This window comes from Lygodium microphyllum, chromosome 6 (genome assembly GCF_053477565.2).
Source record: "Lygodium microphyllum isolate KBCC chromosome 6, Lygodium_microphyllum_v1.1.10, whole genome shotgun sequence".
Classification (NCBI taxonomy): Eukaryota; Viridiplantae; Streptophyta; class Polypodiopsida; order Schizaeales; family Lygodiaceae; genus Lygodium; species Lygodium microphyllum.
The window spans coordinates 48680053-48706770 of record NC_141140.1 but is presented as its reverse complement, the minus strand read 5'-3'; the positions used below and the strand labels follow the sequence as shown (position 1 = coordinate 48706770).

Below are 26718 nucleotides of genomic sequence, written 5' to 3'. Positions count from 1 at the left end.
TTGATACTTAGGATCTTCAGGTACCACCTAGATCGGGACCTCCGAGATTCAGCGGCGACTTGGTGACGAGGCCTTCGTATTTCTTCCAGCATGGATGCACGAAGCTAGTAGCTTCTCTTCCGAGGTTGTGTTTCGGGTTCTCCTTTTCTATTGGTCTTTATTGCAGGTTCCCTTTCGAGTGGAAATCTTGGATCTTAGGGATCCTCTACATCTTCTTCCTCCTCTTCTCTTATTGCCTTGGTCACTTGGTTAGCATGGAGCCACCTCTCGAGATTGAGTACGGGCATATCCTTATGGTTCTCGGCACCACACAAAGTCCGACATTCCTCTTACGCATTGCATGTTTTCATCATCTTTGTACTAGGGCGCTTGGGCAACGTGAACAATTTTCCCACGAGGGACACTGTCCAAGTGGCACTTGCTGCATGAGCATTCTTCAGCATGTAGCATTGCATCTCCACCTCACTTCTCTTGTTTCCCTTTTTGGGCCTGAGAGGGGGTATTGAGAAATCCTTCACTCGCAGTTTGTGTTTTTGCGTTTCTGCGTTTTGCGTTTAGGGTTTGTAGCCCCAAAAAGGGGCACCATCCTAGACTGACTATGCCTATTTATAGGCCACTCTCTCATTCATTCCTCACGGCTGATTCATTTAGTCTGTCACCTCTTCTCTCCAGCCTTTCCACTACCCTCACACCCCTTCATTGTGGTTCACTTGCCTAAGCGCCCTAGTATAAAGATGATGAAAACATGCAATGCATAGGAGGAATGTCAGACTTTGTGTGGTGCCGAGAATCATAAGGATATGCTCGTACTCAATCTTGGGAGTTGGCTCCATGCTAACCAAGTGACCAAGGCAAGAAGAAGAGGAGGAAGAAGATGTAGAGGATCCCTAAGATCTAAGATTTCCATTTGAAAGGTAACCTGCAGGAAAGAACAATAGATAGAGTGAACTGGAGAACCTGAAACTCAACCTCGGGAGAGAAGCCACTAGCTCCGTGCACCCATGTAAGAAGGAATACGAAGGCCTTGTCACCAAGTCGTGGCTGAACCTCCAAGACCCTGATCTAGGTAGATCCTTGAGATCCTGGGTATCAATAGTTGAGATGACCACTAGAAGAAAGCCACCATATCCAAGGGTAGAAGAAGAAGGTAAAAGGCCTCCTCCAGGGTGTGCGAAGGATGGAGTGGTGGGTGGGGATCCCCTTTGAAACTGGAGGAATAGGAGCCCCCTTTGAAGTCGTAGTAGACGTAGATGCCCCCTCAGAGGGCAAAGAAAGATCATCCCCCTCTGAGGTAGATAGGGAATCCAAAAACTCATGGATCATAGACTTTGAAATGTCTGAGGATGAAGGAAGTGCCGCCGGTCATGCCGAAGAAGGTATCTGGGGTGGTGAAGAACTCCCAGAGGTGGCCTCTCGAACTTGAGTAGGTGAGGGTGAAGGGTGAGGCTCAAATTGAGCAATGAGTGGGTAACAGTCGCTGCTTCTCAATGGAGTGGACCGGGAAGCTAAAGAAGAGGAAGGAGTTGAGCAGCCACTGTCTCTCGAAGGAGTGGACTGACAAGGAGATGGTATCAAACAATCACTGTCTCTCGATGGAGCGGATTGCAGAATTGCAGGCGGTGGTAGCCACTATACTTGAAAATAGGTGGGAGAAGATTGCCGCTGGCATTGCAACAATCTCCTGGAGGTCGTAGTCTCAATCAATCCTTCATGTGCTCGAAAAGACTTAGTGTGCATCGGATGCGTCTTATTGCCTTGAGCATAGTACTTTGATAGTCTATGCAGAATGATCTCTGTGGCCTAGAAAGGAGAGGTGGCAAAGTGCCAGGTGGGAGATGTATATACTCTTGGGGGGGGGGGAGGGGAGCAAAGGTCAAAGTTGGCAAGCATTGGTGGTGTGTCCGGTGATGCCATAGTAGAAGCACCCAATAGTCTGGTCATCTGTTGATAAAGAAGCTATGGGTACTAATGTGCCTTGTTGAAGAAGAAAGAGGTCAGCCACGAACCATGAACCGCAATGTCCGCCTCAAGAGGTGCGAGGGCAGTGTGAAGTACGAATTGCAATGTTTGCCTTAAGGGGTGGGAGGATAGTGGAAGGGCTGGAAGTGAGCTGTCAATGGGAGGAGGATGCTGCTAGCAGTAAGAGGTTGCAACTAGTAGAAAAATGTAGGTGAGGAGAGAGAAAGACTAATAACGCAGGAAAAAACCAGCAGTAGTAGTTAGCATGCTAAAATCAGCTCCGAACAGCGTGTGATAGGCTAGAAATAGTGTAGACTGTTGTAGACAGCAATGGCCAGCTTGGACCGCGATGTCCTCTGTGTTTGGGGTGTGGGCAGCAAGCTGAAATACCTGAAAACTGCAAAAACGAGATTTTTTTTGAATGGAGAGTGATCAGCAACAGTCACTCTGTTGTAAAGAGCTGCAAATTGCAGGTGGAAGGCTGGAAACAGGTGCTAGACTGTAGATGACAGCAAGGGACAGCTGAGACTGCGATGTTCTCCGCGAAAGGGGTGTGGGCAGCAAGCTGAAAACACCTGAAACTTGCAAAAACGAGATTTTAATGCAGCGGAAGAAGAAGAGAAGTGGATGTCGAACCCACCACCGGTCTTTGCCGTCACTGGAGTGGAGGATCTTTGCTGCTGTTTAAGGAGATCCAGCTTTGATACCATGTCAAAAGACGACGTACCAATGAGACAGTAGGGTTTGCAGGGAGGAACATGGAGTGAACTTGGGAAACATGGAGAAGAGGAGAAGAGAGAAGAAACTCTGATGAATGGAATGATGAAGTTTTGAATCATGGAGTGAATGTGATACAAGGGAACAAGGCTGCCGTAGCATAAGGAAGATGATGAAGACAGCCACGAACCACGAACCACAAACCACAATGTCCTCCTGAAGGGGTGTGAGGGCAGTGGAGAGGCTAGAGAGAAGAGGTGACATACTGAATGAATAAGCCGTAAAGAATGGGTGAGAGAGTGGCCTATGAATAGGCATAGTCAGTCTAGGGTGGCGCCCATTTTTGGGGCTGCAAACCCTAAACACAAAATGTAGGAACGCAAAAAAACACAAACTGTGGGTGAAGGGTTTCTCAACAAAAGCTTGATCTTTGGCATGCAATTTCAATGGCTAGAAAATCAGACCTACATGTTCGAATACATTTTCCTTGATGTCTGCCCTGAATTTTCAATGATTTGGCAATCCAAAACAAGGGGGAAATTGGGGGTTTTGGTTGGAATGTCTTTAGCAAGCAATTCCATACCCAAAAATGATTGATTTTTGCAAACCCTAGGCCCACTAATTTGCTTTAGTAGCAAACCCTTATTTTGATTTGCTGTAAAATTGAGCTTGCACAACCCAAAAGAAAAAAAAGAGAAAAAAAAGATTGATTCCTAGCTGTCTAGCACCTCGGAATGGCTGCAAAACACTTTTCTCTTGTCGTTCATCGCAAAAAATTAGCAAGCATGCATTTCCTTTTATTGCTATAGCTCTCCAAACTTGGGCTGCTCCAAAAATGAGAGGGAGAGCCATAAATAGAAGTTAAAGTTTCCAAGTAAATAACCAGCTACTTCTTAGTTGAATCATGTTTTTGATTAAGAAATTAATGACTTGATCATTAATCATAAGAGAGTTGCTCATTGGGCTTGCTTGATAACTTAAGTGCCCTAAGTGAGCTGCTTATTGGGTAAAACTTTCAATGTAACTCAATTCTGAGGTGCAAACTTTCAATTTAATGGAAGTTTAATGTTGCACCTTGTTCCTTTTGTCTTGTCCTTGTACCACATAGCTTGTGCACTTGTCCACCGTATGGTCAATATCAAATCCTTCATTGTTGGTGCAATGGTCATTGTGCCAAGAACTAGGGATACTAGAATTAGAGTTCCTTCTACTCAAATTAATAATTCCATTTCTCATTCAGGTGACAGGTTGAAACAATAGTACACATTCTTCTCCTGATTGATGTTGATGTCCTCCAACAAAGCGGCAACAAAAGATGGCGGCAACAAATTTGGATGGGGTATGGGTAGGCTGTAGTAGTGGAGAAGAGAGGTGGCTGATAGCTAAAGGTTGCAATGATGAATGATGAAGAGGGATGAAGGGATGCTCACAATTGACTCTATTTGTAGAGGGTTTTGGTGCATTTGTCCTATTGTTAAAAATAAAGTCTTCTTTTGTTAATCATCATTAATTTTTTTGGGGGATGTTTTAAGGAGTACAAAATATGGATTAATGCATTGTAATTTGAGATTAGCAATAACCTTGATTTTCATGGCTCAACATTAGCATGCCCTCTGTCCATGCCACAGTTTCCCCTCTTTTGCTAGGATTATGTGAGCTTGTATCAGATCACTAGAATACCTATGATTACCCAGGAACGACCCTTGGCAAATGATGGTTGGAGCTAGAATATGATTGGTCCTCCTACTTGCCCTTTTCTTTGGATTGATAGCCTTCTTTCGGCACTCAATGGAGAGATGGTGTCTCTTTCCACACGAGTAGCTACAAATACGATTCTTCTTCTTCTTGGAAGGCACCATTGCTATCTGTTGGAATCTTCCCTTGATCACCTTATGTCTAGATCTTCCCTTGGCCCTTTAGCAAACACTCTTTGTCAAGTAAAAGAGAGATTAGGTCATCAAAACTCAAGATCAATTAGAAACCTCAATGCTCATGGCTTTGGCAGCTGTCCACCATCTCATACTTTGAAGGAAGGTTTGGTAAGGTCTAAGTCAATGATTGGGGGTGAGAGCTGTCTCCAATGTGATGTTTGAATGACTTAAGTAATCATAAAGAAGTATGGCAAGGGGCACCAAGCTTCAGAGCCAAACCATTTGGTCTTATTGCTGATTTTGTGGTTAATATAAGTGCTTTACACTTTCAGTTAATTACCGCCCTTTGCAAGTGTGAAGGCCAATTTCCAAGGGAGTGGGAATGCTTGCAAAAATCTTGAATGCAGAAAGCAAACAAATGCAAAAAACCAATTGCTGGAACCACCTGTGAATTGACTCTGCATAAGGCATAAAGGAAATAAAAATGCACATGAAGGTTTTAGCATTTCAGCAGGTGATGCACAGCCAGGTGACTAATCCAATGTTAGTAATTAAACAAGTACACATGGTAGCCGCATGCAGGGGCAACAAACAAAGTCACCAACTGATCTGGTATTGACAATGCAAAGCACAAGCAATGTAGCATTGTGATGCAATATGCGATACTCCAAGGTTAATGTTGTTGGTGGCAGGCAAACACGCTTGTGTTACAAGGGTGCCTTGATGTACAAAAATTTTGACCAGAAGATGCGAGGTGCAGCAATTTGGTGGGTCCCATTCCAAACAAAATTCTACAACACTTTGAAGTCTGCCGATAGTCTAGTTTGGAGCAGCAATATGGTGGTCCCCATACCAAACAAAATTCTACAGCACTCTGAAGTCTCCCGATAGTCTGGGTTTGGATCAGATTGGACAGATGATTCTTTTTTATAGGGTCGTGAGTTTGCTTATGGTGATGTGTGAAATATACAGTATATCTCCACCGTGAACCTTAACATCAAAAGTCAGTTCATTCAGTTAATGTTCTGTTCATGTGTTATAATATAATGAAATTTGGGCTTCCGATTGATTTGTGTCTATATGATGATTTGCTTTTGGATGTCTATGGATGCACAGTGAGAATAGAAAGAATTAAGTAATTTTAGATTCTTGTTTACCAATTTCTACGTAGAAGGGAGCTTTGGTTTCTTTTCGTAAGATGCATGACTACTGCTTCCAATCGTATTGTTCAGGTTAAAAAGCTTACTTCCGCCTTTTGAATCAGCAGAGATGCGGGCTCTGGCAGAAAGTATTAGCCGGTATGTTATTATGTTAGTGTTATTGACCTGCTCAAATTGTTTTCTTTGTGGAGTTCTATCAAGCAAAGCATGCTTGATTTTTCCAGAGATATTCTTGAGGGAAGTCCCAATATACGATGGGATGCGATCAAGGGTTTAGAACATGCAAAGCGACTGTTGAAAGAGGCTGTGGTGATGCCTATTAAATATCCTCAGTAAGTTTGTCAATGCATTGCAACCTTATTGATCTCATTAAGCATTGTCTCAAAGCTGAGTGAAGGTAACATTGTGAATGGCCAAAATGATGGTGTTGTTTGCTTATTGCTATATCGAATTGGTTCATTGTTTGCTGGTGCATGCAGCTCTTTTTTATATCATAAAACCAGAGGCTTGCTATTCAGCTTAAGAGAATCAACTCTTGAATTCCTCTGTAGGAAAAGAAAACACACGAGTTCAACATGCAACAGAGTGTCCTGGCCAACCTACTAATTTCACCCTTCACATTGTTATCTGATATATCCCCTGAAAATGGTGTACAATCTGCTTTGCATTCTGACCATTATCATCATTAAATTGGGAACCAAAATCCTCCAACTGTAGAAGAGACAAAGGCACGGAAGGAATGGAATGCAAAAGACAAAAAGGTTATGTATTGGCTGTCTGCAGTAATTAATAATAATATACTGGGACATATTAGAAATATAGAGAATTCATATGCAGCTTGGAGCATACTTGAAAGTATGTTTTTGGTAAATACAAAGGCACGAAAGATTTAACTCAAGCAAGAGTTGAATACATTGAAGAAAGGGAAGATGTCTATCAATGAGTATGCACTGAAGGTAAGGAGCATTGTAGATGCCTTGGCAGCGATTGATGCAATGTCCGATGATGATGATTTGGTGTCGTCTACCTTGGGTGGACTTAACAATGAAAAGGCTTGGAAGTCTTTTGTAACTCCGTATATGTCAGAAAGCCATTTTCAGATTTCAATGAGTTGGTCTCTCTTATGATCACTGAAGAGATCAACATGCAGAGTGAGACATCTGAAAAAAGTAGTGAACAGGTCCAAGCTTTCTACTTCAATTCAAGAAGGAAACGTGGCAGGGTCTCTTCAAGAGGCCGTGGTACAGGACGTGGTAGGGACAACCAGCAAAACAGATTGAATCAGCAATTTGGCGATAGGTAGGTTTCAGGAGGTCGTGGTAACTTTAGAGGCAGGAGGAGCTTTAGAGGAAGAGGTGGATGACAGAACAGAGGTTTTAACAACTCGGGTATTGTGTGTCACTATTGTGAAAAAACAGGTCATATTGTAGCTCAATGTTATGCTAAGAAAGATGATATTCGCAGTGGTAAGTTGCAGCAAGGAAACTATGTATCGTCTTCACTACAGAATGAAGACAAAAATGAACGTCTGTTTGTTATGCAGCATATGCTGAATGCTGTTACAGGAAAGGGAACACATGATGATGTTTGGTATGTTCATTCAGGTGCATCCAATCATATGACCAGCCATACATAATGGTTTGGAGAGATGCAGGATTTGTAAAATACAGGTTATGTGCAGACGAGTGATGATTAATGTCACCAAATTTCACACATTGGAAAAGTTCCCTTGTCCTTGCATGATGGTAAGATAAAGAGTCTTTCAGATGTATTACATGTGTCATCTATTACAAAGAACTTGGTGTCAGTCGGTCAGATGGTAGAGCAAGGGCTGCAAGTCAGATTTAATGCAAAGGGTTGCTTTGTAGAAGACTTCAATAACAAGTGTAGGTTGGTTGCAAAGAGAAGTAGAGTTGGACGTATGCTTACTGTGGATGCTGGAATTCTTACTATGAATGTTGCTATATATGCTAAAGGAAAAGGTGGTGTTGCAGATATTGAAATTTGGCACAAACGCATTGGACATGTAAATGTACAAAGGTTGAAATTAATGTAGTCCAAAGGGTTGGTTACAGGTTTGCCTATATTTAGAATTGCAGAATTTCATAAGGTATGCGAAGCATGTCAGCTTGGTAAGCAGGCAAGACAACCCTTTCACATGACAGAGATGTAAGCAGAAATATCCTCGATGTTGTGCATACAGATATTTGGGAGCCTACACAAAATGTATCTCTTGGAGGCAGTTCATACTTTGTCACATTCATTAATGATTGTTTTAGAAAGCTGTGGGTATATTTTATGAAGGAAAAGAGTGAAGCGTTTGAGTACTTTAGAACTTTCAAGGCTGCAGTTGAAAGAGAAACAGGCTTGAAAGTAAAGTGCTTGAGGTCAAATGGAGGGGAAGAGTACCTCTCGAATGAGTTCAGTGATTTTTTGAGGTCTCATGGGATAAAGAGACAGTTCACATGCAGGTATACTCCACAACAAAATGCGGTAGCAGAAAGAAAAAACAGGCATATTGCAGAAGTTGCACGCGCCTTGATGGCTGAAAAGAATATGCCTAAGCATTTTTGGTCTGAGGCTGTTCATACTGCTGTTTATATTATGAACATAACTCCCACAGCTGCAATTTATGGTATGATCCCCGAAGAATGTTTTACAGGTAAGAAGCTTGATGTCTCACACTTGAAAGTGTTTGGCTGTATTGCATATGTTCATGTGCCAGATGAGTTGCGGAAGAAACTGGATCCAAAGGCTGAAAAGTGTGTCTTTCTTGGATATTCTTTAGAGCAAAAAGGGTATTGTTGTTATAACCTTGTTACATGTAAGTTCAGAGTGAGCAGGGATGTCATCTTTGATGAAATGAGCAGTTGGTATGCATCTAGTGGTGATGCATTGGATGATGATGATGATCATGACACTCATGTGCAGGTTAAAAAGCAAGAATCACGGACTCTTAGTGGACCAGAGACATCATCTGGCAGTCTTTGGTCTGGGAGACTAAGGAGTATCTCTACATCTTCAGGTGCATCTAGTAGCACTACAGGTAAAGACAAAGGAAAGAATAAAGTGTCAGATGACATTGATGTAGTTCTTGATGGAGACTCTAGTGGCTCAGAGAGCTTGGATGATGAGCTTGGCATTCCTTCAGTGAGGACTCCAGGTGTGCAGAGAGCACGCGTCAATGCAAAGACTCCATTGAGTGATCCAGTGGTACGCAGGTCTAGCAGGGTGAGATATCCTGTTAACAGATTTGGTTTTGAAGGTTATGTAACTCACCATTATGCTTATATGGTGAAAGTGATTGAGGATGTTGAGCCCACATGTTTTGAGGAGGCTGTTGGTCATGCTCATTGGGATGCAGCAATGGATAAGAAGATGGCTGCATTAGAGGTCAATAAGACTTGGGATCTAGTATCATTGCCGAAGGGCAAGAAAGCTATTGGATGTAAGTGGGTTTATAAGATTAAGCACAATGCAGATGGTTCTATTAGTAGGTACAAAGCTAGGATGGTTGCAAAAGGCTATGCCCAGGCATATGACATAGATTATGAAGAAACCTTCAATCCAGTTGCTAGGATGACAACTGTCAGATGTGTGATTGCTTTGGCAGCAGCCAAAGGTTGGAGGTTGCAGCAAATGGATGTGAAGAATGCCTTCTTGCATGGTGATTTTGCAGGAAGAAGTGTATATGGATCAGCCAGCAGGTTATGAAGATTTAGAGCATCCCACGTATGTGTGCAGGTTGAAGAAGACGCTCTATGGGCTCAAGTAAGCGCCTAGAGCATGGTCTGACAAGATCAAAGAGTATCTTGTCAATATTGGTTTTTATGTTTCTGATGCAATCACTCACTTTATGTGAGAAAGGGAGATGCAGGTTTGGTCATCATAGTCATCTATGTGGATGACTTGATTATTACAGGTGATAGTGATAGTGGGATTGTTGAACTCAAGGACTTTTTGAAAAAGAAGTTTGAGATGAAGGATTTAGGTGACACATAGTAGAGATAGTAGATACATTGTCAGTCCACATTCTAGAGAGCGTGGCCACCAAATTGTTGTCTTTTCTAGCCATATAAGATACTTGCTTGGCATTGAGGTGATCAGATATGATGATGATATATGGCTGTCCCAAAGACAGTATGGCTTGGATATGTTGTCCAAGTATGGTATGATAGCATGCAAACCACTTTCAGTCCCGTTGGAGCAGAATGTAAAGTTGAGTGTTGATGTTGGGGATGAGATAGAAGACCTTACTATGTTCAGGAGGATAGTGGGGAGTTTGATCTACATGACCATTACAAGGCCAGACTTGAGCTACGCTGTTGGTCTTGTGAGTCAGTTTATGCAAGTACCTAGAAAGCCACATTTGGATGTAGTCAGACGCATATTGAGATATGTGAAGTTTACATTACGTTATGGACTTTTCTATGAGGCAGGTACAAATGTACAAGTGTTTGGATACACAGATGCAGATTGGACTGGTAGTATGTCTGATAGAAGATCTACCAGCGGAGACATGTTTTCTCTTGTTGGTGCAGCAGTTACTTGGAGCAGAAAAAAGCAATGTACAGTTGCTTTGTCGAGTATAGAGGCTGAGTATAGAGGTGTTGCTGTTGTAGCATGTGAGGTAGTATGGCTGCAAAAGTTATTGGCTGATTTAGATGTGCAGGTGGAAGGTCCAGTTGTTATTTATTGTGACAACATGAGCAGTATACAGTTGGCTAGGAACCCTGTGATCCATGCCAGGACAAAACATATTGAGGTACACTATCACTTTGTGAGAGAGAAGGTACTAGCAGGTGAGATTGACTTGGTGTATGTCAGCACACAGGATCATATAGCTGACATATTCACGAAGGCATTGGGTACAGAGAAGCTTCAAAAGTTTCGAAGCTTACTTGGAGTTGCAGAGATACAGTTGAGCTTGAGGGGGAGTGTTGAGATGATAAGCTCAACACATGCGGACATTAATGATGGACTGCCTGGTTAGATAGGTCCACACGTCTACACTTAGCACGTCGGTGGTCATTATGACTCTCACATGGCCACTGGCTCATTACTTATTATATTCAGGTTGTTACACCTATTTACAATTGGCATAGTTATATCGCCAGTCGACTAGTGTAGTGGGTTATGCATTGTTTGACTTAGTAGGCCACTTTTCTTTATGTTGTATCTTATCTATACTTTGTGTATATTGTAAAGTGTGCGAAAGAAGAAGAAGAAACCAGCAAGAAAACGTTTTGGCCTCCATCTCTCTTCTTGTCTCTTGAGTGAGCTTCTCCTTGTGCATTCTATGTGTATTCGGCGCAACATCTTGAGCAAGTCCCCCCACCACGCGATTCTTGATATATGGGCTATAGGTGACCTTAAGATTTGCACATGATCTCAGCTATGATGCGGTCCCTAGCTGCTTCACTGATATGCTTGGTGGTGAGTCTACGGTGTCTCGTGATAATGGCTCTAATCCGACTATGGTGTGGCCTCCTCGGACGTGGTCTTGGTAAACAGGGTCGTTGTGCTCGACGAAGGGAGGTGGCTCTATCCAATGTGACACCACGGTGTGGCCTGTAAGGTGTCTGGCGGGGTGGCTCTGTCTCTACTAGGTTGGTAGTGTCAGTAGGGTCGACTTTGTAGAAGAAGTCTGTTAGTGCTCTCTGTGTGTTTCTCTAGGTGAGCTGGCCTCCTGTCTCGTAGTAGTGCAATTCGGCGCCTCTTGAGCTCCAGGAGGAAAAGACCTAGGCATCTTTGGTCCTCATACTCCATGACGTGACGAAGGGGTCCAAATCTATCATGGAAGAGGCAGTGGTACCGTCCTCGTATGTCATAGTATACTATGCATTTGCATATGTAGTGCTCCTCCGTCTCAGGCTCTCGACCACAGAGCTGGCAAGTCCTATCCTCTGCTAGGGTATTTGTCCATCTGCCTGTCTCCATCTGAAGTCTATGTGAGGAGGTGTGAATCTGTCCGATAGCAACCCGTACGCTATGGGAGAGATGAGTGTCCATATATACTGACCGAATAGTGAAACCATCATCAGAGAGAGACAATAAATGACTCCTGTAGAACTCCATCCTTGATCCTAGAGGAAGTGGTGGATGGATCCATGTCCTTGCTGTCTCAATCCTCAAGATATCAGCTCTGATCACCTGATTCAACTCTGATCGGCTGAGAGAAGGAGTAGGGCAGTCAAGGCTATAATCCAAAGGTGGAAGACAGTCAATATCCAAACCATGTAGGCTCATCCAAATAGTCATTTGTGAAAACCAACAGTTCTTCTCGCCTCCAGCTGCTAGTTGTCTAGATGAGGTTAGTGCCAATCTAGAGTATCTATGTCGTAGAAGTTTCCATAGTTTGTGCCAAAAGGTCACTGCTCTGAAGAGTGCCTCCGTAACTATAGGTGTTGCCCCTAGCGAGGGCTTACTCCTAATCATGCGTGCTATCATCATGATCAATGGCCTTTCCACACTATCCCAACCATCATAATAATCCCTCTCTATTCCAATTTGATCAGTGAGTGGGCTAAGACGCTTGTGGTACAAGTTGCAACCCCATACCTCTGCTCCATATAGTAATGTAGGTGTGACTAGGGTGTCGAACAACCAGAGTTTGGTGCGGGGCTCTTGGAATTGTATGTGAGCACATTGATTGTCGACTGCCCCTAGTGCTGCATATCCACGTGCCAGACGTGCCTTTGATGCCCCTCTCAACGAAAAACGTGGGCCAACGAAGGTGACTCCCAAATACTAAATAGACATATTCCCTCACATGCTCTAGTATGTCTCCCGCAAATGTGAATTGGTACATAGATCTAGGGTAGGCTGAAGTATCCAAGGCTTCCCACCCCCCTAAAGTTGCCATGCAGGACGACATGGACCCAAAATAGCACAGGCGAGAATGCGCAGGAACACGCTGAAAAGTGCCAAATGCAACGGCTACTTTGACTATATGAAATTGTACGGGTACGTACCGTATTATACTGTACGATCAGTACTGTATGATGTACAGGGGCAAGTATGGATATTACTAGCCTTGGTCCATGTACGGGACTTCATCACTTATGATTGTATCAATTAGGACTTTCTTTTAGCTTTTAGCTCTACAGCTCTTAGCTTTCATTGTTTTTTCAGGCAATTGTATCGCTACACAAATGTTAATAAATCATTCCATTTCATTTCATTTTCTCTTTGTGCACATGCTCATGTTTTGGGAAGACTAGAGTACATGTTAGCTTGTAGCTTTTGATAGGCCATTTCAAATTGTATACAACTCTCTCTCTCTCTCTCTCCATGTATCATGATACCTGTGGTGACCTGTGATGTGATGCAGTGACTTTGTGACGTGATGCTATAGGTCATGATGCTACAGTGACCTGTGACATGATGCAGTGGCAATCTGTTCTGTTGGACGTGACCCATCAGCAAGAATCGTGACCTATTTTTTACTAGTCCTCTCTCTCTGCAGTGATGTGATGGAGTGGCGACTTGTTCTGTTGCAGACATGACCCATCAGCAACAGTCGTGACCTACTGTCGAGTCTGATTGTAGTGTTTTTTCCCTTGATGACGTGGGACATGCAAGCTTTCCTTGCTTTGATTTGGCTTGTAAGCAATTTTTGCATCCAGTCCTCAGAAAGGAAAGAATTACTCTGCTCATAAGCATTTTACTTATGTAATTGACTTTTAGTTCAGATGCCATCTAGCACCAGTGTGATGCAGCAGGTCGTATGAGACTGTGGTCGTGAGGCAGATTGAACTGTGGTTGTGATACAGGCTGTATAGTGGTCTGATGCAACAAACTTAGACTGCATTTTACTGCAACTTGGACAGTAGTTTGTACTTCACTTGGACAGTGGTCTGATGCAAGTTGTGTGAGACTGTCATGATGCACGTTGGACTGTGGTGATGCAGACAGCACTGTAACAGTGATGCAGACTTGGCAGTGATCTTAAAGTTGGTGAGGCTGGACAGTTATTACAGGGCAGTCTCTCTGTGATGTGATGCTGGCACTGGAACAGAGATCCTCTCTTTTGAAAGTGACGGTTTATTGTGGCAGTGACAGCAACTGCCGAGTGTCTTTAGGGCCGTGGTGACCTGCTGGTCTGATGCAATAGTGGAAATCACATGCTGTGTAATACTCTGCAATAGTGCAACAATTACTGCAGTGTGTGAATACAATTAATTATGGGGATGGATGATGCAGACAAGTGTAAACATCAAACCATGGAAAATGAATTTTTGGGAGACGAATCTGATCAAGAACTAACGCAACCAGCCATGGGAGCAATGCTCCACACCCCTTCTAAGAACACTCGGTACAAGACATATGGCCGTAGGGTCCTGATTGGACCATCTTCCCAAGATCTGACATGCATGGAAAGACCTCACACACCATGAACGAAAGGAAATTCGAAGAAATTCATCTCATGATTCACTCTGAACTACGAATTATGAGACAGGAGTTGGAAAAAGAAATATGAGAGCGGGTCAAAGACCAAACTAATAGTGGTCCAGAAGGCAAAAATGTAAGATATAGAAATAAAGATTAAGAATGAATTGAAGGCATAAATGTTGTTTGAAATGCACACACTAAAAACTGAAATGTAGAAAGTGGTAGATGCTTGCAAATCTGAAATCTTGAAATTGAGGGAAGAATTAAACACATGTAAGAAAAAGAAATAAATGTGCAAGAAATACAAAAAGAGATAGAGGCTTTAAAGGCATGCCAAAGGGAGGTTTAGTCATGGACAGAAGTGGCAAAGACAACACAAAAATAGATAGAAGAGACCAGCCTATGGATTGAGGTAGTAAAAAAGAATAAAGGAACATCAGTGAACAAGACTGAGGTAATGATTGCTACTTTGGAAGAAGAGGCTAGGAGACAAGCTAGGTAGGGTACTAGATGTATGGGTAGTAGGATAGGAGGAGGAGAGTAGCCCATGGGAAGATGCTAACACACTTGCTGAAAAAATTGGATCTTCAGATGTACCTATAGTTAGTGCTTGGAGAGTGGGGAAAGAGGACTAAGAGAAGCGCCCTCAAAGGTGAGAAGATTTATTTGGATGAGGATCTTACCCTAGCACAAATAGCACATCACAAAGAACACATGCCTAAAGTATGGAAGTTCGGAAAGAGGGAAAATAAGCTGTTTATAGGGATGGACGGGTCATCATCACTAGCAACAATATTGCATGATGGTACGAGATCTATGAGGCACTTAGGATGTTATTATGGAATTGTAATGGAGTCCTATGCTTGGTTGCTGGTTACTTTGAAGATAGCTTCCGAAAGATAGACATAGCCATGTACGCAAAAACACACCGATGTAAAGGTAACTGATTGCCAGAAGTGCAAGGATACATGTGGGAAAGTGCATTTCGTCCAATAGTTAGAGAACTAGAAGCACTAGGGGTTCTAGAAGTATAGCCATACTAAATCGGGAATACCTCAAAGGGATGGTACAAACAATGAAGAGAGATGATGATGCATGATACTTATGGATTAGGATACATGCAGGAAGACCATGTGATATATTCATTTCAATATGCTACTTTCCTTTTGCAAACTCAACCTATTCTACACAAGATGGATCTCTCTTTGATGGATATTATGAGATATACTAGCATTGGGGACATCATATTAGTGGGAGATTTCAATGCACACACTGGAGATAGATATAGTGACTTTTATATGCATGATTGTGCTATTTTCAAAGAGACACAGATGAAATAGGCCTATGCAGGAGAGCCTAGGATAAAGAAGTATCTATGACACATATTTTGAAGAAGACTGTCGAGGCACCGCTAGGGTTTGGATTGAAGGAAACACAGAGTGTATAACGACGACAGAAGCATAACAAGACGAACACAGACACAAAAAGCAAAACTCAAAACTCTATAGAAACTCAAACACAAGCAGAAATAGGGATAGAAAGAACACAACTCTGAAGTGAATGAATGCTGTAAATGAATGTAAGAGTATACAGTATGTCCAAGGGCAGAGTAGAGTGTTGGAGAGTGACGTCCATTGGAGACGGATCCCAAGTTTGTGACTACTAGTCGGAGTGTGGGAGTAAGGATACAACAAACACAAGTGTCAAGAGGGCTTGGAGCACCAAATGCAAGTAGGAGGAGTGATGTTGCCAGGTGATGAAGAGGTTCAAACACAGTAGTAGAAGGTTCCCTGATGAGGGAGATGGGTTACCAATTGTCACCTACTCAATGGAGGTGCAAACGCAAAAGACAAATGATGGTGGAGATGTTGGTGATGAAGAGGAGGGTCAAATGCAAGAGAGGGAAGGGTGCTAGACAGTGGGCGATAGCCAAGAGGAAGGTGCCAGGGCATTGCAAGGGTTGATGGAGAGAGAGTGGTTGTAGTTGCGAAGGTTGGACAGCCACGTAGTAGAAGACTGATGGTTGAAAGCTCCATTGAAGAGTGAGAACCTGCACAGAAGAGATTGAGACTGAATGGGGGGTTGATGGAGAGCGAGTGGTAGTAGTTGCGAAGGTTGGACAGCCATGTGGTAGAAGACTGATGGTTGAAAGCTCCACTGAAGAGTGAGAACCTGCACAGAAGAGATTGAGACTGAATGGGGATAGCCTGTCTATTTATAGATAAGAGTGGATCCTCCCAAATTAGGGTTCCACCGAACTCTCTTGAACTGCTTCTCATTTTAGGGTTTTCATTAAATTAAGCTTGTTTTGGGGTTGTTTAAGTGGTTGATCAGCATAGAATGCATTTCTTAGCTCAACACACATTTATTGGCTTTGGAAAGTATACATTAGCTATCTTTAATAGTCTACCACAATGGCTAGGATTTGACACTTTTACATGTTGGAATCACAAAGGAGGGGCAAGTAGTGTGGATTACTTGATAGACTCACCAACATTGATATTAGATACCCACAACTTTAAGGTATCTAAGAGACCAATTGACATAGTAGTAGATCATGCTATTTTGACATTTGTGCTTTCTTGTTGACATGTGAAACATGGAATACCACATTCTATGAACATTCCAAATACCACTTTGTGGAAGACACCTCACACATCTATAGTGGCTCTTTGCAGAAGAGTTTACATACATTGGACTTGAGGAGATCGTTGGAGGAATGTATAAGGCACTTAGCAGAAGCCATACATAGATCAACTATGTGTGCATTTCCAACCCTTGTTACAAGCGGGATACACACTGACTAGGGTTTAGACACCCGGTCACATTGACCGGGATATATAAGGTGTAAGAGCCCCAGATTAGGGCAAGGAGTTATTATCAAGTTCATACTCTTCACCTTCATCTCTAGTTTCTATGTCTTCCTCCTCCCTTCTCTCCTCTTTTCTCTCTTTCTCTCCTCTTCTAGCCTTCTTCCTTCTTCTTCTTGCTCTCTTTCTCTCTCTTCAGCTCTTCTTCTCTCTCCTCTTAGCTTTTTTCATTCCAAGTGGTATCAGAGCTTTAGTCTTTAGTCCTTTTCTCCTTTTCCCTTTCTTCCTTTTCGAATCCCAAAAACCCTAGTTACTCAGCTTGCAGGTACAGGTACAGCAAGAAGGACTGTAGTTAACTTCAGCTTTTTGGAGCAAGCAGGAGCTATGGCTGGAGACTCAGACATATCTGGAGGTAAAATGGTTAAAATAGCAGGTCGTCACTTCTTTTCATGCAAATTTTAAGGGTTCCAGACCAAGTTTGGAGTTTCAGGAGTTGGAAGAGGGCTAAAATCCTAGCTACTTTTTGCCTTACCTCCCCTTGTCTCTCCTTCTTGCAAGCTGCCATGGCTGCCAACCAACACAAACCTTCCCAACTTGCTCCAGCCATCTCCAAACCATCAGCCAACCTTAGAATCTGATCCCCACCATCTCCAGCTTTAGTTTGAACCCTTGGGTGGCTAGGGAATCCCTGCCAAAGGCAGTAGGCAGCAGCCCGCAATTTGCGGCGCAAATTGCGCTGCTGCCCCTGGCTTCCTCTTGCCTCCTGTTCTTGCTCCTGGCCTTCCCCTTGGCACTCTTGGCCTCCTGGGGTAAGGGCTGAACTCCCTTAGCAAGATTTGACCTCTCCCCTTCCTCCGACATTGATACTTTGCTTGAACCTCCTGCTGAACACCCTGTGGGCAGCCATTACTGATCAGTCCAAGCTCTTGATCCAGCCCATAACCCTGGAGCTCAGCCATCAAGAGATATCTCAACCTCTCTTGACCTCTCCTACTTCGAATGAAGACATGAAGTTCAGCATACATGGGAGCTTTGTGGGCAGCCATGAAAGCTTCACTTGAAGCTTCCCATCTTAGAAGCTCAAGCTCGGGGACAAGGACGGGAGCCTTCTTTATTAGTAGGAGCATTCGAATGCTAAATTATTCTTCCATGGATGCCCCAACCAACCGGACTTGATCGATGGAGCACTCGAGTATCATGATGATTTATGCTTCAACGGTCTTCCCAAGCATTAAAGAGGTATGCCAATCCGATCTTAATCTCTCAATTTAGCCACTTGCCGAGCTTAATCCTTGTTGGAGAGATTCAAGATTGCATAGGTTTAATAGCTCAATCCTCTTCGTGTGCATGCATCATACATCTTCCTGAAATTTATTGTAATGGCTAACATTAAACCCCATTTGGTCTTGTGATCTTGGATGAGCCCAAAATGAATAATAGCCATTGTAAATTGGATAAGTAGCAGCCAATGAGTCACTGGATTGTAACCCTACCCTCAATCTTTGTCATTTCTTGCATCTCATGAAAATGCCAAATGTCTCCTTTTCAATGCATCTCATGGTGATTGATTAATGAAAATGTTTGCCATGTATACTCCGGCTGAGGAAAAAGGCCGATGCCAGGCAAGGTGGTAAGACAAAAGAGAGGCGACTCTTCCTCACCACTTAAGACCCTGAAGGGGTGCACAACCCGGCCCGGGGGGAACTTTGCCCACCTCCCGGTGATCTGGAGTCCGATACTTGTATGCAGGTGCAGGTACTTCCATGAGCTCCACTCCCCTTGACCCAATGATCCCTCTTGGATACCCCACAATGCTAATGGCACCCATGTATGACACTTGAAGTGCATGCAGTCAAAAGAGATGTATGGTAGCGACTGTACTTATGCATTAATGGTAGAGCCGATGGGTATGCAATGATGCTTGGGATCATGCTCAGTATGCTCAGTATGCTATTGATGTTGTTGATCAGGCCCCTTGAACTATGCTCTATCCATGTAAGACCTTGGCAATAAGGGATAGACAGTGCTTTTGGTCATAGTCTTGCAGGACAGTCAAGGAGATCCTATTGCAGAAATTTTTGTTTTGAATCTGGGAGTGAACCCTATAGCTTACCTCGAAGAGGGCTTCGTCCCCTCTGGTTTGAATCAAAAACCTTTCCAATCAGAGCTACGGTTTGAAAGGTATGCCCATTTTTGTGCACTAGGGTCATTGTGGACAGGGTGCAGACCGTTGCAGGACAGACACAGTAAATCCATTACAAAAAATTCTGATCATTTTCTGTCACAAAGGTTAATAGCTCATCTCGAAGAGGACTTTGTCTTCTCCGACTTGAGCCAAAAACCTCATCAATCGGAGTTTCTTACAAAGAGTTACGCTCCTTTTACTGATAGCAGGTCTGGTGGACTGCATCCAGATGGCTAGCCAGAAAGGCAAAAGCAAGGCCCAAGAGGAACTATAGAGGGAGATTAGAGACTCCTGGACCTCCATGAATGAGGAACCAAGCTCGGCACAAGATTACCATGGTGACATATTGGAGGAAATGCTTGAAACGGACCCCTTCACCCTTCTCAATCACACCCTCTGTTAGCATGAGCTTTGTCATATGGAACGACATAATGATATGGTCACCAACCACTGCCAAATGATGTCCAAGTTTGATGAAACAATCAAGCACATGGCTCTCTTAAACTCGAAGACTCAACAGACCTTGGAGCAGCTCACTACTCTTGTTGCTCAATTAGCGACCGCTTCATCCCAAGAGAAGATCAATGACTCTAGGCATTAGTCTAGACGTCCTCCACATCAGGAACTGTTGCATGGTCCACATGGTATACTTGGTGCTAAGGGAATTTTCCCTTCTACCTACGATATCAGTGAACCCTCTCATGCACATGATGAGTCCCTATTGAATTCCCCCATCCACCATGTAGCCAACGTCCATTTGAGGCCTTCTCCCACTCTTGGTCAGATTTCCCCCGCTCTTCCTAGGAGTCCCCATGTACCCCATAGGAATTAGCCCCATCAAGGACAATATGGTACAAATGGCCAGCCTGGCAATTATGGACAGCATGGTTATAATGGACAACATGGGCTTAATTCACCACATGGGATGCATGGACAGCAAGGCATGTATGGCCACCACGGGATGTATGGACAGCAAGGATTTCATGGGCAGCATGGCCCCAATGATTTGCGTGACAAGGTCATCCTAACAAAGTACAATGGGCAATCCCCTTCACCATTTGACTTGGAGGAATGGACGTCCAAGTTGGAGTCCTACTTCAATCTCTACCCTCGCACTGATGATCAAAAAATACTTTCTGCTTCTCTCCACTTGAAAGAATTTGCCCACACATGGTGGTGTTGTATCAATCGAGAGAATCAGTAGTTCATTGATCGGGAAGATTTTAAAATGCACATGGTCCAAGTTTTTGTGTCCCCTGTGGAAAAAGAGCGGTTGGCAAGACGATGGTACACTATTGACCAACGTAACCTCACTATACGTGAATATACAAATCAATTCATGAACTTGATCATGTATGTGGAGAGCATTAGTGATGATGCTAAATTGCACAAGTATATCTATAGGTTGGAACCGAGCCTATCAGCAGATGTCATGGCCCAAAAACCTACCACACTGTTTGATGCAATTGAACTAGCTGAGAGATATGCAAGAAAGTACCGTAAGAATGAACATTTTCAGCAAGGTGTTGGACAGCCCTGCACTCCTTCACGATCAGCCCCATACGGAGGTGGTTTTCGAGGCACGCCTATGCCCAATAACAACCCCAAGATACCCACTTATCCCGCCTTCCGTGTTGAAATAAAAATGGGCACTTTTGGGACAGCATTGGGCTCTAATACTAAGAATAAATATGCTGAAAATAAACAGTCCACTGCATCACCTTCCCATGGATCCAATAGCCAACGGTTCATCTCTCCAGATGTTGTGAAGGAACGAAAAAAAAAGGGCCTATGCTTTAAGTGTGGAGATAAGTACACTGCTGATCATGCCTCCAAATGCCCATACAAGACAGCTAAGGTCAAAGCTCATAGTATATATGTCATGGAAGATTGGCACATTGAGAAAGATGACCTGTCCATTGACCAGGCTGAGCCTATGGAGGATGTTGATTACGAGCAATTCTATGACCCTGAGGATGGGTTTCCCTTTGACCCGGGCGGAGCTCCATCATAGATACTTGATTTAACATGCCACCCACCTTCCACTTTCCTTTGCTCGATCTCCTTGGACGCTTGGACGGGTTCCCGTAGCCCCAGCACCCTTCTCATTCAAGGAAGTATCAATGGAAATCATGTTTTTATCCTTGTGGATAGTGGAAGCATTCACAGTTTTGTCAATAAATCAGCCATTGATCGGTTGAAATGCACCCCTATGGCATTACACCACCCCTTGAAGGTCCAAGTAGCAAATGGAGAAGAAAAAATTAGCACACATGTATGTCCTGTAGTTCCCTTATGCTTGGCTGAAAATTATGTGGCATTGGCTGATCTGATTGCCCTAGATATGGGCCCCATTGATGTTGTCATGGGTTGCGATTGATTGAAACAATTGGGGAAGATTGCTATGGACTTCTCTCAGCTTTACATGGAGTTTATGATGCATGGACAGCCTATCCACCTAGAGGGAGTTCAAGATCATGCTGATTTTCAGCTCATTACAGCAAAGCAACTCAAACGGGAGTTTAAGAAATGCTCATAAATCTTTGTTTTGCAATTAAGGACAATTTTGATCAGCCCTTTGCAGTATCTAATGATTCAGTCTTGCAAACCTTACTTGAGAAATACAATGACCTATTTCAGATGCCTACATCCCTTCCCCCCAAGAGACAAGTGGACCACCTACTTGACCTAGAGCCCCATTCCAAGCCAGTGAATAAACCCCCTTATAGACTCTCCAAATGTGAGCATGAAGAGGTTGCAAAGCAAATCAATGAGTTGTTAGAGATAGGTTTCATAGAACGGAGTTTTTTTCCCTATGCATCCCTTGTTCTCTTAGTCAAAAAGAAAGATGGCTCCTTTCGCATGTGCATTGACTACAGAGACTTGAACAAAATTACGGTGAAGAACCGCTACCCCATCCCACGGATTAATGATTTGCTGGATGAGTTGAAAGGGGCATGCTTTTTCACTAAGATTGACTTGCACTCTGGCTACCATTAGATTCGTATGTGGGTAGGAGATGAGGTTAAAACGGCCTTTAGGATTGATCGTGGACTTTATCATTTTCTAGTGATGTCTTTTGGGTTGACTAACGCCCCCACCACCTTTCAAAGCCTCATGAACAAAATCCTACAGTCCTTTCTGTTCAAGTTTGTGCTTGTTTTCTTTGATGACATCCTCATTTACAGCAAGTCATCTACAGAGCACTTGACACACGTTCGGAGGGTGTTTGACATATTGAGAGAGCATCGACTCTTTACTAAGGAGAGCAAAGGCATCTTCATTGCAGACATCTGTGGAGTACTTGGGACACATTGTGAGCAAAAATGGTATACAGGTTGACCCGAAGAAGGTGCAATGTGTTAGAGACTGGTCCATTCCTTTCACCACCACTTCTTTGCGTGGCTTCCTTGATCTCTCTTCATTCTACAGACGTCTCATTAAGCACTATGCCACCATTGCAGCACCTTTGACTGATCGCTTGAAAAAGAAGTCATTCTTTTGGGATGCCACTGCGGATCATAGCTTCAAACTGTTAGCAGTCATGTTTGCCATGCCTTGTCATCTCCTGCTTGTGAGCCTCAGTATGAGTTAGACGAAGACTTTAGGAGCTCTGACTTGTCTATCACTTGTTTCGGCGGAGGAGGTAGCTCATTCTAGAGCACTCAGTTTATTGCATTTCAGTGCATTTTCTCCTCCAGTCGGGATTTTATGTGCATTTCCCGGGGCAGTTTCTGCATTCTTCAGCCTTCCTCACTTGCCGGACATTGTCCACCCTTTCCGGGATTTTTTTGAGCATTCTTGGCATTTTTACCAGCATTAAATGCTGGTCGGACATATTTATGGCCTCAAATTTCAGGTCGGCCGGTTTTTGGGTTTTTTGGCTATTTATAGCCATTTCCCACTTGGCAGTCAGTTGTATTATTATCTTCGTTCCTTCTTTGGCAGGTGCACACTCCGACTCCATCATCTTCCTCCGTATTCGGTGCTGCCGTCATCATCAGCCTGATTTGGTGCCCTCACTGACGCTTAGGGCTGCGTGCAGGGACTGATCAGTCCACAGTTTTGTATTGCATTCATTACAGTCAGTACAGATTTTCTTCCTTCATTTTCTGCTTTCTCTCTCTCTCTCCCTCTGTGTTCATGTTTCTTCTTCCGTTGCGCACTCTCACATGGTATCATCGCCTAACTGAGAGCACGGAGGAGAGCTTCCATTGCAGAGGAAGGACACCATCAAGTGCAGCCTTTCTTCCCTCCTTTCCAGCCCTTGGCGGTGCTGTCCAGGCTGAAATGCAGCCTTCCATACCCGTGTTTTGTTGTTTTGCAGCATCAGGAGGAGTAGGCGACAGTTTTTTAGGCGTTTGCAGCCTGCGTTTGCATCAAACGCAGCCAACAGGAGGTGGTCAATATCAGCAGAGAAGGTGTCATCATCTGGAGGATAGGCGACAGTTTTTTCTCTCCAGGCGGCAGCATTTTCTCTCTCCTCTTGCACAGCATCTTCTGGGTTTTTTCTGACATAGGCGGCTCCATCTTGACTGCCTGTTGGTTGCAGATTGTTTGGTGATTGCAGATATATACGAAGATGTCTTATCACCAGTTCTTTGCTAATTCAGAGGATGAGGTCTCTATTCCTTCCTCTGAGAGACGGAGAGACTTTCGTGCTAGTTCACGCGACGATCGGAGGTCACCTAGCCCATTTGACCGAGATCCCTCTATTCCCTGTTCTCTCCATGTTTCACAAAAGCCTCGTTCTGTTGGCCTTCATATGCCATCCATGGCACCCTCTATACAGGTGCCCGTACTTCTTTCTTTGCCCAAAGAAGACCAGCTTGATGGTTCCAACTACTCGCTTTGGTCGTGTAAGGTGGAGTGTATCCTTGATACCTTCGATCTTTGGGAGTTTGTTACCCACCCTATTTCCCGTCCAGTGGAGGATCCCACTGTTGGATCATCGATGGATCATGCGGCTTTATGGGATCGGCTCAACTCACGAGCTCGATCTTTCCTCTTTATGAGCTTACAGGATTCTGTCCTAGTGCATGTGTGCAGGTTGCGGAAAGCAGCGGAAGTGTGGACAAAGCTTGCTTCTTTGTACCATCAGAAGACTTTTTCCCATCGGATTACTCTTGAAAAGAAATTATAGATGCTCGTTGTTGATGATTCTTCTTTCATGAAGGATCATATCAACAGGTTGGAGGACATGAGGGATGAGCTTGCGTCCCTTGACAGGATGATCTCTTCCGAGGATATGGCCATGATTCTTTTGACTCAACTGCCATCTCCCCGTTTTGATGTCTTTTACACCAGCCTTCTTACATCGAGGACCCGTGAGAAGCTTCTATGGGAGGAGCTTGCCCCGCTTGTTTTGGAGCATGACGAGCGCGCCAAAGAGGTAGCCAGTGGATCCACCTCCATCAAAGCTTTTGTTGCAGGGTCGAGAGGGGGGACACAAAAGAAAGGAAAGTCACTGGCTAAAAGACAGGAGAGTTCTTTAGGTTCTGACTCCGACTCGGAGAAGCCTAAATGTCCATATTGTGGGAAGGGGACACATCCAGAGGAGAAATGTTGGAAGAAGTACCCTCACCTTTGTCCAAGAGTGAAGGATGGAGCTAAAACATATGAGCCTTCTACCTCTACTCCAGCGGTTACCCATGAGTCAGTGTTCGGGCTGCGTGCAGGGACTGATTAGTCCACAGTTTTGTATTGCATTCATTACAGTCAGTGCAGATTTTTTCCTTCATTTTTTACTCTCTCTCTCTCTCTCCCTCTGTGTTCATGTTTCTTCTTCCGTTGCGTACTCTCACATAAACAGTTAAAGGATGCGCTTACTTCAGCCCCCATCCTTGTTTGTCTTGACTTCTCTAAGTTGTTTACCATTCATTGTGATGCTAGTGGCCGGGGTATTGGTGCAGTATTGTTGCAAGAGCATGGTGTGATTGCATTTGAGAGCCGCAAGCTTGATGAGAAGGAGATGCAAATGAATGTATATGACCAGGTGTTGGCATCCTCTATGCCATCAAGAAATGACACCACTATTTGTATGGTAGCCGTTTCCAAGTAAAAAGTGATCATCGAGTCCTCTAGTACTTCTTGACTCAGTCTACTTTGACTCCTAAGCAAAGGCGATAGGTGGCAACCTTACAAAACTATGACTGTGATATTTCACACACTCGGGGCAAGGATAATATTGTGGCTGATTCACTCTCTCGAATGTGGGCATGTAGAGTGTCCTCTATCTCAGAATTGCACAGTGATTGGGTTGAAGAGCTTCAAGAGGCTTACTTGTTAGATGATCACTTCAGCCACACATTTCAGAAATTACAGCATGGGGTCATGACTGAAAACTCCCAATATCAGCTCAAGCATGGCTTTATTTGGTCTCATGGCAAGATTGTCATCCCTCACACTTCCCCCTTCATGCAGAAGATCATGGAAGAGATGCATTCTTGTCCCATTGCTGGTCACTTGGGTGTTCTCAAAACATATAACATGATTGCCAAGAGCTTTCATTGGAAAGGCTTATGGAGGGATGTTAAGGACTTTGTGATCAAATGTGTTCCATGCCAACAGAACAAAGATAGTACACTTAGGCCCGGTAGCCTCTTGCATTCTCTCCCCATCCTTGAAGGAAAATGGATCCACATCACAATGGACTTTATCGCTGGCCTTTCTGCGACTAAGAAAGGGTGGGATAGTGTCTATGTGGTCGTTGATTGCTTCACCAAAGCTCTCCACTTTATCCGCACTAAGATCCAATACATTACCTCTCAGGTGGCCACTCAGTTTATGGAAAATGTCTTCAAGTTGCATGGCTTGCCACAGGTCATAGTACATGATTGGGATGCAAAGTTTATGAGTAACTTTTGGCAGACAGTTTTTACCTCCATGGGGACCAAGCTTGCTCTGTCCACTGCATACCACCCTTAGAATGATGGCCAGATTGAAAGAGTGAACAAATGGCTTGAGACATATTTAAAGTACTTTTGCCATGATGTACAACACAGTTGGGATACATGGCTTCACTTGGTTGAGTTTGCATATAATAACTCCATGCACTCTAGCATTGGAGTTTCCCCTTTTGAGACCTTATATGGGTATAAGGTTCCCCTCCCCACAGTCTTATTTAATGATAAGAACTTGTTTTTGAGGGCAAAAACCTTTAGAGTGGGGATGGATTGTAACAAGCGGGATACACACCGAGTAGGGTTTAGACACCCAGTCACACTGACTGGGGTATATAAAGTGTAAGAGCCCCGGATTAGGGCAACCAGTTATTATCAAGATCATACTCTTCACCTTCATCTCTTATTTCCATGGCTTCCTCCTCTCTTTTCTCCTCTTTTCTCTCTTTCTCTCTCCTCTTCTAGCCTTCTCCCTTCTTGCTCTCTTTCTCTCTCTTCAGCTCTTTTCTCTCCTCTCAGCTTCTTTCATTACAACCCTGCCCCCATGTAAACCCACACACTTTATTGCTCTCCAAAATAACTGGTATGATGATGAGTGTAGAGTTTATTGGGCTAGCTTACGGAGAGTAGAGCTAGGCACTTGGGCACATCATCAAGCAAGGACATTCTTCAAATGCCTTGTGTGGAAGAAGAAGAGAGACTACTTGGTGAAAGTAGAAT

The 26718-nt window shown here is 43.7% G+C and overlaps 1 protein-coding gene across 4 annotated transcripts in view; it reads left to right on the top strand.

Moving 5' to 3' along the window:
• The window catches only part of CCP1 (P-loop containing nucleoside triphosphate hydrolases superfamily protein), an 87286-nt gene that overhangs the window by 10593 nt on the left and 49975 nt on the right, over window positions 1–26718 (top strand). For 3 of the 4 annotated variants that reach the window (XM_087679470.1, XM_087679471.1, XM_087679472.1), the window contains exons 4-5: window positions 5780–5845; window positions 5932–6039. The exons of the other annotated variant lie outside the window; for it this stretch is intronic. In XM_087679470.1, the coding sequence (XP_087535596.1) occupies window positions 5780–5845; window positions 5932–6039 (174 nt within the window). The remainder of the gene's footprint in view (window positions 1–5779; window positions 5846–5931; window positions 6040–26718) is intronic. 4 annotated transcript variants of the gene reach the window in all.